A 13333-nucleotide genomic window follows, 5' to 3' on the forward strand; every position below is an offset into this window, starting at 1 on the left:
CTAGACAAGCTATCTCTCATTGCCTACGCCTCCACCTCACGGTAGACGGAAGGAAGCAGCTCTTAGTCCCTTTTTTGGTTACAGAGCTCGGCTCCTATGACATTATTCTAGGCCGCACCTGGCTAGAGATGTATTAAGTTAAGCTAGATGTAGCTAAGCGCCAACTCCTTTGGCCAAAGGACTACACGCCTTCAGACGTACGATCTACTTTACCCGACAAGCACATGCCTCGCTACCATATAAGAAAGCTCCCGGTTGGACTTAGAAGCTAGGACTAGTTGGATACCAACCGTCGTAACTTAGTAGTGGAGATCTAGGAGCAACAACAAAGAAGTGGTGCTCAATATAGCTATGCCTAGCTAAATATCAATAATTTAAGCCTACTTCCGCCGTCCCCGCCGCCACAAGAGCCTAGTGCTACGCCACCAAAAGTGCTAAGCCCCCCACTTGTACCAAAAGGGGAGCCTATGTCAAAAAAGCCACTTCTAGCTCGTCTGCTCCCACTTACATCGACAAAACCGCAAGGTTATGTGCCCCGACTGCTTGGGAAGCGTACCCAATCCCTGGATAACCGAGCTAATATGCATAAGATGGATAATGCCTTGTCTGGAAAGCTAAGTAAAAAGCCAACTCCACCGTAGCCTCCTCCAAAGCTATTAGACTACGTACTAATGCTAAAATCTATGGACCTTTGCTTGATTACGCCAGAAGCGTTTCACCTCAACCTCCGCCAGCCAGATACTAAGGCTTTTACAACTAGCTTGTACGAGCTAGACCGGTTGATCGAGGATAAGCGTTGTCAAAAGGCTCAGCCGGGAGTAGAGATCATAGAATTAGAGCCGTCTTTCCTAGCAACATACCAAGCCTTCGCTCGGGCCTTTTCCAAAGAAGATTCTAACACACTACCACCTTCTCGTCCATACGACCACAAGATCGCTCTTGAGAAGGATGAATCAGAGCTTTAGTTCACGCCCCTTTACAAGATGAGCGCTGCAGAGCTAGTAGTCACCAAGCAATACCTAATAGACAACCTATCTAAAGGCTTCATTAAACCTAGCCAAGCCCCGTTTACTACACCGGTTCTCTTTGTGAAGAAAGCCAACGGTGGATTACAGTTTTGCATCGATTTCCGGAAGTTAAATGCTATTACTCGCAAAGACTAGTATCTATTGCCCTTGATCGATGAGACCCTAGCCCGAATTGCCTCTACTAAGATCTACACGAAGCTAGATATACGCCAAGCCTTCCACCGGATCCGAATGCACCCTGATTCGGAGGAATTAACTACCTTTCGTACTCGCTACGGAGCGTATAAGTGCAAAGTCTTGCCTTTCGGACTCACTAACGGGCCTGCCACATACCAACGATATATAAACGATATATTGTTTGAGTATTTAGACGATTTTTGTACTGCGTACCTCGATAATATCCTTATTTACTCAGACAACCCCCTTAAGCACGAAGAGCATGTAAAAAAAGTACTACAACGACTTCAAGATGCTAGCTTACAAGCTAATCTCAAGAAGTGCGAATTTAATGTGACTCGTACAAAGTATCTAGGTTTCATTATTAGTACAGAAGGCATTTCTGTAGACCCAGAGAAGACGAAAGTTATTGAAGAGTGGAAGCGCCCTAGTATAGTCAAGGGCGTCTAATCATTTTTAGGCTTCTACAACTTCTACCGCCGATTCATCAAGGAATATAGAAGGATTGCAGCTCCTTTGACTTAGCTTACAAAAACTAACGTTCTATTCCACTTCGATAGCGATTGCGAGACTACTTTTGAGAAGCTTAAGCTATAGCTTATTATAGCACCAATTTTATAACACTACGACCCCGCTCTCGAGTGTATGATAGAAACGGACGCCTCCGATGGTGTAGTTGCAGGAATCCTCAACTAGAAGCACGGCGAGCAGTGGTTACCTATTGCCTACTTCTCGAAGATTATAGCTCCCACTGAGCTAAATTACAAGATCCATAACAAGGAGATGCTCGCTATTGTGAAGACTATAAAAGAATGGAGAGCTAAACTAGCCTCCACCCCTACACCTATTAAGGTTTACACCGATCACAAAGCCCTAGAGTACTTTATATCATCCAAGAAGCTAACAGCCAGGCAGGCCCGTTAGGCAGAGCTATTAGCAGACTTCCACTTCATTATCTTGTACCGCTCTAGCAAAGATAACCTAAAAGCTGATGCTTTGACACGCCGAAGCAATAAGATAAGCTTGTAAGACGCTATTAAGGAAGCATCTCGTATACAAACGTTCCTCACTACCAATAAGCTAGACCCTTAGATCTATAGTGAGTTACGTGCATCCTCCTTGGAATTAGCTCCCGTGAATAGAGCTACCGTAGAGCACTCTTTCGATTTGATCGACCGCATCTTGCAAGCCAACCGGGAAGCAGGAACGCTAGCTGCTCTCAGGCTACAAGCTGAACGTCCGGATGATAAGGACTTCTCACTAAAGCATAGATTACTCTTGTATTAAGATAGGCTAGTCGTACCTAATCAGGACTATCTACGAGTGCACCTTATTCGAGAAGCTTATAATCAGATGCTTACAGCCCACCCTAGAAGAGATAAAACGTATCAGATCCTCCGTTAAAGGTACTACTAGCCTCACATACTCCGTAATGTGGCTCAGTACGTACGGAACTGCTATGCTTGTGCTAGAGCCTCCTCCCCTCGAGACAAGACTCCTGGCTTACTACAACTTCTACCGATTCCAGAACGCCCCTAGCAACAACTCTCTATAGACTTTTGCTCTTTCCCTCCTAACAAGCACGGCTATGATAGTGTCTGTGTAATCATCGACCGTCTCAGCAAGCAAGCTGTCTCTATACCCTACCACAAGACAATTAATGTAGAGCAATTAGCCCGCTTATTTCTCACGAATATCTTCCGATATTACAGACGCCCTCTGGAGATCGTTAGCGATCGTGGTCCTCAATTCATCTCTAAGTTCTGGCAAGAACTTTACCGCATTATAGGCACTAAGATCACGCTTTCGACTAGCTACTACCCACAAACAGACGGCCAAACAGAGAATTATAACCAAGTTCTCTAGGCTAGATTAACACCGTTTGTGTCGTACTACTAGGACGATTGGTTAGATATGCTCCCTATAATGGACTACGCTCAGCTATGCCTCCCTCAAGCTAGCATAGGAATGTCACCCCACGAAGTGCTGTACAGCACCGCTCCCGTACTTCATTTCGACTGGAATACTCGTCCGGATAGCGACAACACCCCTAGCGCCAAGCTAAATCGAGAGAAAGCTCTAGTGCTAGCTAGAAGGATAGACGAGGCAATTGCTATTGCCAGAAAGAATATGGAACAAGCCTAAGACCGTATAAAGCGCTCGCAAGATACTAGGCAAAGAGTAGTTGACTGGAAAGTAGGCGACAAGGCCTACGTTACGATTACCTAGTATAATACTTAGCGTCCTAGTCGCAAGCTCGACAATGTACGAGCTGGCCCCTTCTTGATCCTAGAGAAGAGAGGACACTCGTACAAGCTCGACTTGCCTGCTTCTATAAGAGTGCACCCTATATTCTCATCCGACAAGCTAAGGAGAGACCCCGCAGACCCGCTGCCTGGTTAAGAAGAAGAGCCTCCGCCAGAAGTCAACATTACTAGCGACCTCAAATGGGAAGTAGACGAGATCTTGGCCTCTAGGCTAAGGCGAAAGCAGCTGTAGTACCAAGTAAAGTGGCTGAATATAGACGAAGACTTAGAATGGTACCCGGCGTCCGACCTCAAATACGCTCCTAACAAGCTGATAGCGTATCACATGACTAATCCAAGCAAGCCTAGCCCCCCAGAGGCCCTTCTAGCTTGGAAGAAACAATTCGACGATGGAATTAACAATTATGATCACTTGGATAATGATAATTGGATGGATACAACGACGAGGACGTCGTTCTTCGGAAGGGGGGGGTAATGTCACGGTTATAGAGTCACGTGCCCGCTACGAAATACTCACGTGACCGCTCGCCTGTATATATGCCCTGCCTTCCAGCGCTTCCTTCCTTTCTTTCCTCTTTACCTTTAGATTCTAAGAGATAGCCTAATCGATTCCTCGTCTACGTACTTGAGTCCAACCGTGCTGTCACATATATATTATAATAATACGTATATTAAAATAAATATATAATATTACGATTTTTTTAAAATAATATTATAATATAACTTTTTATTTTAATATATTAATTTATAATACGCTATGTTTTAGTTTACTACGAGCATTTAAAAGTGATTTTTAATAATTCGGAAACCACAACAATAATATGCTGCGGCCATAATATGCTGCTGTGACGAGTTGAACCACTCGTCACATGCTACGCACGTGGAATAGGTCCACCAGTGCCCGTATCATGTATAAATAGCCTTCGTCTCCCTCCGGGAGACTCTCTTCTCCTTTCTTTAGCTTAGTATCTTCGAATAGAGTAGTCTACGACGCCTTCATTGTGCTTTCTCGTACGTGCCGTCACATTATACTAAGCTCTCCTCACTGCCTGGGAAGGCCTATTATAATATCCCTTCGCCAATCCTTCTACTTCATCTGCACTATCTGGGATAGTGTTCAGCGTTACTCAGCTTCTTAGCCGCAGTGCTATTCAAAGAACTGAGCCCCTTCTGCGTCCAGCGTGACGTTCAACGACCCTTCTGTGCTACACTTAGTAGTATTCAGCGAACCACGACCTTGAGCCCTCCGCTAGAGCCCTCAAATCAGTCGTACAAAACCCCCAGACAACCAACAATGGCTCCCAAAAGCCAAAACCCTAAGGCACCGGCCAAAGGTGCTACCACTAGGGACGGATCACCCTCTATTCGCCCACGGACCGACAATCAAGAGGACGCACTTGAAGTCGAGCTTCCTAGGCACGGAATCGACTCTGAAGATGATGATACCCCGGATCCTACTCTCATTACCCAACTTTAAGAGGAGGTACAGACTTTACGGGCTGAGTGTTATTAAGACTGAGACCTACTAGCCCAAATTCTAGCCTAGGTCACCAAAACCAACCCTCAAATAGGAGCGTTGCCAACTCGGACACAAACCACGTCTCGTACGATCGAAAGAGGCACTCTTAGTTCGGACTACATGTCCCAAAACACCGGAAGACGCTTTAAAAAGCCACGTCAAAGTCAGCTACTCTCTGATGGGACCAACCCAATGTTCGCTAGCTAGAAGATCCTCATTCAAGGAACGTTTCGTACGAACGATGGTTACTTCGAGGACGAAGAAGACAAGATGCTCTACTTGTTTGATCAGACCACTGGTGATGCTCAGAAGCACCTTCAGCCCCGCTACGACCAGGACTCTCAAACACGCTTCGTCTCAGCACAAGAGATGCTCGACCACTTGGCTGCTATTTACGTTAACCCTAACCAAGTACGGGATGCACGCTATGAGTACAACCGACTCCTGATGATGATCGGACAGCCTTTTGCCGAATTTCAGACGCAATTCCTGCACTTGGCAGGCCAGGCACAGACTCCAGCCGAAGATCTCAGACTCGACTTATACGACAAGCTGACTACCCAACTCCAGCGAGGAATAGCGCCAAACCTACGCTCCCTAGACACTTACGCCGAGCTTGCGGCCTCCTGCCAATCATTGGACACAGAGCTTAAACGGATCACGGCCAGAGAGAGTCAGCAGCGACGACAGCGCTCCACGGTGATATCACCTCCTGCGATTCCTCCTGCTTCCACGACCACACGTCTAACTAGCACAATCCCCACGGGCCTGCGTCTAGACTCTACCACTATGAAAGCTTCTAAGTCGCCAAATGACCTATATGCGAGCTAATCTCGTCAGGGAACGCCCTCAGACCCTGCTGAAATCACATACTATAATTGTCACAAGCGTGGACATATAGCCCTTGCTTGCCCAGAGCCTCGTAGAGGAGATGTCAAAGAGATTGACAAACAATTGTACGAAGATGGCCAAGTACAGGACAACGAGCCGGGAAACGAGGAACCCTAGGGCAAGACTCCTGCCTAGGGTATGCGATCAGTCTACTAAAGATTGATTTGAGTCGATTAATGGGAGGCAGGCACTTCACAATTCCATGTACATTATCAAAGAATGGATATGGCATTAACCTCTCTGCCCTTATTGACTCTGGAGCTAATGGCTTTGCGTTCATAGATACTACTTGCGCGAATGACATTACTACTTTCTTAAACCTCAAACCTCAACCTCTTGCACAACCTATTATTCCCAAGGGATTCAATGGACAACCCGGGAAGCCAGTTACCCATTTTATTACCCTTCATCTATCTTTAGATGGCCAAAGACAAGAGAACATCCCGTTCCTGATTCTAGACTTAGGCAACCACGATATAATCCTTGGTTTGAAATGGATGTCATACTTTAATATATAGCTTAATCCACGAGACTAAAGACTTATGTGGCCTGATGAATCCAAGCATACGGCCACGCCTTCTTTCCAAAGGGAGATTTTAGTTCCTAGGACTACTCTCTAGCGGGGGAAGACTTAAACTAAACATTAGAAAGACGTCTACGCCCGGGATCATGCTTTTGCACTCGAGGATCAACGCAGGAGAGATGGACAACACCTAATGGTCCCGATACAAGTTATCACACACTCGGAACAGACCCTTACAGACCGTCCGTCGTCCGCAGACTTGAACATGGTCTCTAATCTGGTAACAACCACTAACGGCACGTACGAGAAGGACATTAGGCACCAGCTCCGTCTTATGAGTCAACAGCTAGTAGACGAGCGGCCTACCGACTACCCAAACGCCACGCACCGTATAATACCAAAGGCACTGCCTATAGTCGATATCGCTCAGATTAGTGCCGTAGGATTCCACTTCAATATGTACAGCCCAAATAATGAGGTCTTCTCTACTACTATGTATGAGATTGACTTACTTATTGAAGAAAAGGAAGCGCTTGCTATTGAGGACTAAGAAACAATAGACTCGATTCGAAGGAAGTTGCCTACAACCTACCGAGAGTTTATAGACGTCTTCTCCAAGGTAGAATCCGACAAGCTGCCACCACACCGCCCATACGACCACAAGATCCACTTGGAGAGCGATACACCACTAGGATACAGCCCGCTTTACAACCAGTCAGCGGACGAGCTTCAAGCCACTAAGCAATATTTGGTCGATAACCTAGGGAAAGGATTCATCGTCCCTAGCCAAGCACCATATGCCTCGCCAATTCTCTTTGTTAAGAAGCCCGGTGGGGGACTACGCTTTTGTATCGACTACCGGAAGCTTAATGCCCTTACTCGGAAAGATCGTTATCCGCTACCTTTAATTGACGAGACTCTGGCCCGAATTAGCCAAGCAAAAGTCTTCACCAAACTCGACATTCGCCAAGCATTCCATAGGATACGAATGGACACTTCTTCTGAAGACCTTACGACGTTTCGTACTCGATATGGGTCGTACAAATGCAAAGTCCTACCATTCGGGTTGACTAACGGCCCGGCAACATACCAACGGTATATGAATGACATCCTTTTCGATTATTTAGACGTCTTCTATACCGCTTACCTAGACGATATTCTCATCTACTCCGATAACGAGCTAGAGCATGAAGAGTAAGTGAAAAAAGTCTTAACTCGACTACGAGAAGCTGGCCTTCAAGCCGATATCAAGAAGTGCGAGTTTGGAGTTAAGCGTACGAAATACCTAGGGTTTATTATTAGTACGGAAGGCATAGAAGTAGACTAAGAGAAGGTGCAAGTTATCCACGACTAGCAAGAGCCGCAGACGGTGAAAGGTATCCAATCCTTTTTAGGATTCTGCAATTTCTACCGGCGATTTATTCAAGACTATAGCATGGTCGCCAAACCATTGACGCGTCTCACGAAGGTTAATACTCCTTTTATCTTCGACAAAGAGTGCTAAGAAGCATGTCAAGAGCTAAAGCGACGAATAACCACAGCACCGATCCTACGGCACTATAACGCTTCGTATGAGTCAATGCTAGAAACCGATGCATCCGACGGAGTTATAGCCGGCATCTTATCGCAGCTACACCCAGACGGGGAATGGTACCCAGTAGCCTACTTCTCCAAGACAATAGCCCCTGCCGAATATAACTACGAGATCCACGACAAAGAGATGCTGGCTATCATACGATCCCTGTCCCAATGGAGAGCAGAACTACAAGGCGCCTAATCTCGAGTCAAGGTCTATACAGACCATAAAGCACTAGAGTACTTTATGACAACTAAGCAGTTAACTAGCCGACAAGCCCGCTGGGCCGAGATCCTGTCTCAGTTCTTCTTTACAATCATGTACACACCAGGGAGAAACAACCAAAAAGCAGACGCCTTAACCCGAAGAGAACAAGATGTAGGCCCTCAAGACTAAGCAAAAGCGGTACACCGTACGAGAGCACTTCTGCAACCAGACAACCTAGACCTCGCTATACGGCAAGAGCTTCTTCTAGAAATCACGGCTATCGACTCTTACGAATCCATAAAACTAATAAACCGTCTATTAGATGCGAACCGCACATCACAATCCCTTGAAGAGTTGCGTGCTCAAGCTTCGGAGGAGTCGGATTTTAGGCTACAAGATGGACTTCTCTTCTTCTAAGATAAGCTCGTAGTCCCAGACGAAGGCACGCTCCGTACGGAGCTAATTCGTGAAGCCCACGCCCAAATCTCTACTGCTCACCCCGGACGGAACAAGACAATTCAACTCTTACGGTCACGGTACTACTGGAGAGGCCTGACGGGTTGGGTGGAACGTTATATCCGTAATTGCCACGCTTGCCGACGAGCCCATAAACCGCGAGACCGTACGCCCGGACTATTGCAACCCCTGCCAGTGCCAGACCACCCTTGGCAGCATATATCGATAGACTTCAAGTCGTTCCCTCCCGACCAAAAAGGGTACGATGCAATTCTAGTAGTAGTCGACCGGTTAAGCAAACAAGCGTTTTCACTACCTTGTTTCAAGACTACTACAGCGAAGGATATGGCGGAGCTCTATATCCAACACATCTATTGTACAAAAGGAGTACCAGACTCAATCGTGTCTGATCGTGGCCCCCAGTTTATCTCTGGCTTTTGGCATGAATTCTGTCGAATACTAGGCGTGAAACTAAAGCTGTCTACGGCCTACCACCCCCAAACAGACGGTCAGACAGAGATCATGAACCAGTACATTGACCAACGGTTACGCCCTTTTGTATCGTACTACTAAGACAACTGGTCAGACATGCTCCCTCTTATGGATCACGCGCAGCTAGTACTACCTCATGACTCCATTGGCATGTCCCCTTTCCGGTTACTCTACGGATACGACCCACGTATGTCTTTCGATTGGAAGACTCCGGTCAAGCCTACGAACGCACGACAAGAGCTAAGCTATGAGGAAGCCCATACTATGGCTCGACGAATGCAGGATGCCTGGGAGCAAGCTCGTACGACGATGCAGAAGCAACAAGACAAGAAGAGGCGGGATGTAGACCCCCACCGACGGCTAGTAGACTTCAAGGCTGGGGATAAGGTCTGGATTTCGACCAAGGACTGGAGGACGCATCGACCAAGTCGAAAGCTCGACCACCAAATGGCAGGACCGTACAAGATTATAAGGCAAGTTGGGAACTCGTACGAAGTTGCCCTACCTAAATCAATGAACATACACCCTGTCTTTTCACCAGACAAGCTTAGGAAGGCTGCCAACGACCCGTTGCCAGGACAAATTAACGACCCGCCACCCTTAGTACAGATCTCAGAAGACGATGAGTGGGAAGTAGACGACATGCTTGCTGTCCGTAAGCGTCGAAATAAGCTAGAATACCGTGCAGGTTGGACTGGATTTGACGAAGACCCCGAATGGTACCCCGCATCGGACTTCAAATACAGCCCACATAAGTTAAGAGACTTCCACCTACAGTACCCGGAGCTTCCAGGGCCTCCGGCTAGGCTTAATGAGTGGTTGAAAGCGTGGGAAGAAGGTGAGGACTTGTATGACGAGCTAGACAATAACACGGAGATGACACAAAGCTTGAGGGCAAGCTTTTTTAAGACGGGGGGTGATGTGACGAGTTGAACCACTCGTCACATGCTACGCACGTGGAATAGGTCCACCAGTGCCCGTATCATGTATAAATAGCCTTCGTCTCCCTCCGGGAGACTCTCTTCTCCTTTCTTTAGCTTAGTATCTTCGAATAGAGTAGTCTACGACGCCTTCATTGTGCTTTCTCGTACGTGCCGTCACAGCTGCTTCTCATCTTTGCTTACAATGATCTCCTCCTGCATTCGAAATCTGCCCTCAGTATAGATTGCGATTAACGCTGTTTACGAATTTCGTTTATAGTGGGATTTGAAATGGCTGGGTCTTGCTGAGAGCAGTCTTTGACAAAGAGAGTGTGATGACGTGAATTGATGTAAGATTTAATGCAATGACCTATTACTAGGACGAACAAGCTTCTTATATCGATTCAGCTATTTTCCAATGGGAAGTTATGAAAATCTAGTCATTTCTTTATGAGGTCGGTCGGAAGTTGGTGCGGTCAGTTGAAGTTGATGCGGTCGGTTCTAGTTCGAAGTTGGTGTGGTCAGTTGAGAGTTGATGCGGTCAATTGAAAGTTGATGCGGTCGGTTAGTTGCTTGAAAGAAGAACCACAGCTGATGCGGTCAGTTCTAAGTCCTAGCGCGGCACCGGCGCTGCAGATCTGGCCTTCCAACACCGACTGACAGCATGAACTCTTGACTGACCGACCGCATGAGGTTTGAACTGACTGTATGAACTCTAGACTAACCAACCGACTCATTAACTTCAAGAGATTAAAATATTAAAATTTCTGAGTAAAATATTCTCAAATTTGCTAGAATCGTTTTAGAATCGGTTTCAAAACATTTAAGATTATAGTTTACATCTAATTCCAAGTTTAATCTCACAATATTATTTCTAAAACGAATTCAAAGCATTTCCAAAAGGTTAAGAAAGTTAGGAGTTAGTGGTTAGAGTTGGTCCGGGGGTTTGGGGGGCGGTGGGAGCCCCCTATAGGGAATATGTTTTAAAAGCATTCTAAAAACGGTTTGAAAATAGATTTAGTATAAAAATGCAAATAGATCTAGAAATAGGGTTAGAAACGTCTTGAAAATGGATTCGATAAATAGAATAGAATGTATTCAAGCTTAATATTCCAGACCTTTGGTCTGGAATATTGAGCTTGTTATATAGATAGAAAGAGTGGATACATTTTGGGAAGGTTCAGCCTAATGCATGCTTTATTTTAGAACTGACCGCACCAGCTACATACTCATATCATTGCGACGTGCAACAAAAGTTTCTCTGGTACATTTCATTAGCAAAGGTTCTCCTGACTAAGAGCAACTAAATATCTACCTAGAATTTCACGATGAACTGGTGCAGTGAGGTCATACCTCATAATATCAGAGAAAGAAAGCCAACCTGGAATATCAGGGCGTCCACACTTGCGCTCCTTGGTATTGTCATGAGCATGCCCATACTCGTTGCGCAATTTGCGCTGGTCGCGCTGGTCGCGCTGTCTGCGATGAATGCGCTGAATGCGACATTTTCCATTTCTGTGCTTTGTTCAATTTGACTCTATCGTCTTCTCTAGAATCTTGACTGCTTATTGATTGAAACTATGGATACATAGGTAAAAATTATAGCTCTTCATTCGCGAAGTTCAAAGCTGAGCAGAGAATTTTTGCGCGCAATGCGATATTTCCACGAATGGCGCAAATCCCACGGGTCGCGCTGATTGCGCTGATTTTGCTGGTGCGTGCTCAGAGATTGAACTTGATGTTAAACAAACAGAAGTCGAGATGGAATTTTGACTATAATTGCAAAGCAACCATAATTTTCAGCTGATTTTCCACTCTAAAATCCAAGTTAATAAAAGAAATACTTTGGAGGGGTAATGTCTTTCTGGAGGATAGACAAAGTTTGTCAGTGTTCTACCCCGCCTTGGTATCAAGTACCCCACCGTCCTCAAATTGGGCGTGGAGGGGATATCATATGATAACAACTACTTTCATAAGCATCGGTTCAATGTGGAACTCAATGTTTCTGGCATCTGCTGCTGAAACTTGCGCCTTGTAATTCTCACAGAAGAAGTGTTAACTAGGGACACCATTGCCAGCATTTGTGTTTGTCAAGACATTTACAATGATACCATGATCTTTCAAAGCAGCGTAGCGAGACCTCTGATGGGTAAGGTTGACGATCAGGTCACCGTAGCGAGATTAACTTCTCTTTGTTCGTTTTCGAGGGGATATTCGCGAAGCTTGCCATGCCTGGTAGAGCCAGCGATGCTAAACTCCACTTTTAGTTTGTGATCCAGTGTTTGAATCGAATGTGAAGCTAACAATATGGTGATTTATGATATACTGCTTCTTTTCTGTTTGCTTGAAAGGGGAAGGCCGCGGACTATGTCTGGAACTATTGACAAGCATAACCTGAAAGCATAAAATAAGACTATGTTATGTCGCCGACTGATCACTAGAATTAGGGTCTTTGTTTTCTTAGAGTTTGTTTTCATGCTATAAAGTGAGCGATTTTTGCTTTGATGGAGAAGCCATGACACCGAGCTCGGCGCATTACAGCGCACCCACTTCAATATCTTTGCACGGAACTGCATTGCCCCTCATTGGATCATATTGTGGTATGGTGCATATGCGCAAGCCCCAGCATCAGATCATTGAAACTATTAACCTCTTAGTCGGATCTGTGAAATTTTGTATAGCCGATGATCGTCTACTAATTATATCTGATTCCATTCAGCCTCATGTTCAGCGGGCGCAGTCTAGGTTGTTAAACGTATCTACAAACAAGCCTGGACGTCAGAGCTGGCCCCTGAATCGAAAATGACTTACGAGACCATGTGACCTTGAGTCAATAGTCGCGTAACTCAATCTTAGATTCTTCCCATTCACTTGAACGAAGAAATCCACTGAAAATCACCATGTACAGCAGAGGTGTAGAGGCCGCTTATAGCTCAGATGTTGACGCAAAGATGAGATGGTCTTGAGAAGACCAGGCTTTATTGGAAAAATATCCGTCGTTAACAGCGCTACTCAATGCAGACTGCTACAAGGAGTCCTGACTTGCTTGCCTGCAGCTATTCATCCCAAAGCACCCCTTTGTATCTTGTTTCTGACTTCCCAAAAAGGCTTCTGGCTCCGATGGCACTGTGCCTCCAGCCCTCTTGTTTATGTAAATGCGTTCTTACAGAGGCCAGAGGATATGCCTGAGATCTGCATAGTCTCAACTTCGAAGTCCGCCGGCCCTTAATCGACAGTGAGTCTGACCTACGCGACCATGTGACCTTCGCGACATCTC

At 45.8% G+C, this 13333-nt stretch overlaps 1 protein-coding gene across 1 annotated transcript; it reads left to right on the top strand.

The window, feature by feature from the left end:
* Window positions 1–5261: 5261 nt before the first annotated feature.
* Window positions 5262–5960, top strand: LY89DRAFT_773187 (uncharacterized protein; the record flags this gene model as incomplete). Its single annotated transcript, XM_018221927.1, has 1 exon — window positions 5262–5960. One exon carries the CDS (start codon window positions 5262–5264, stop codon window positions 5820–5822), a length of 561 nt encoding a protein of 186 aa, XP_018073437.1. The 3' UTR covers window positions 5823–5960.
* Between the last annotated feature and the right edge of the window lie 7373 nt (window positions 5961–13333).

Source organism: Mollisia scopiformis, assembly GCF_001500285.1.
Source record: "Mollisia scopiformis unplaced genomic scaffold LY89scaffold_8, whole genome shotgun sequence".
In the NCBI taxonomy this organism is placed as follows: domain Eukaryota; kingdom Fungi; phylum Ascomycota; class Leotiomycetes; order Helotiales; family Mollisiaceae; genus Mollisia; species Mollisia scopiformis.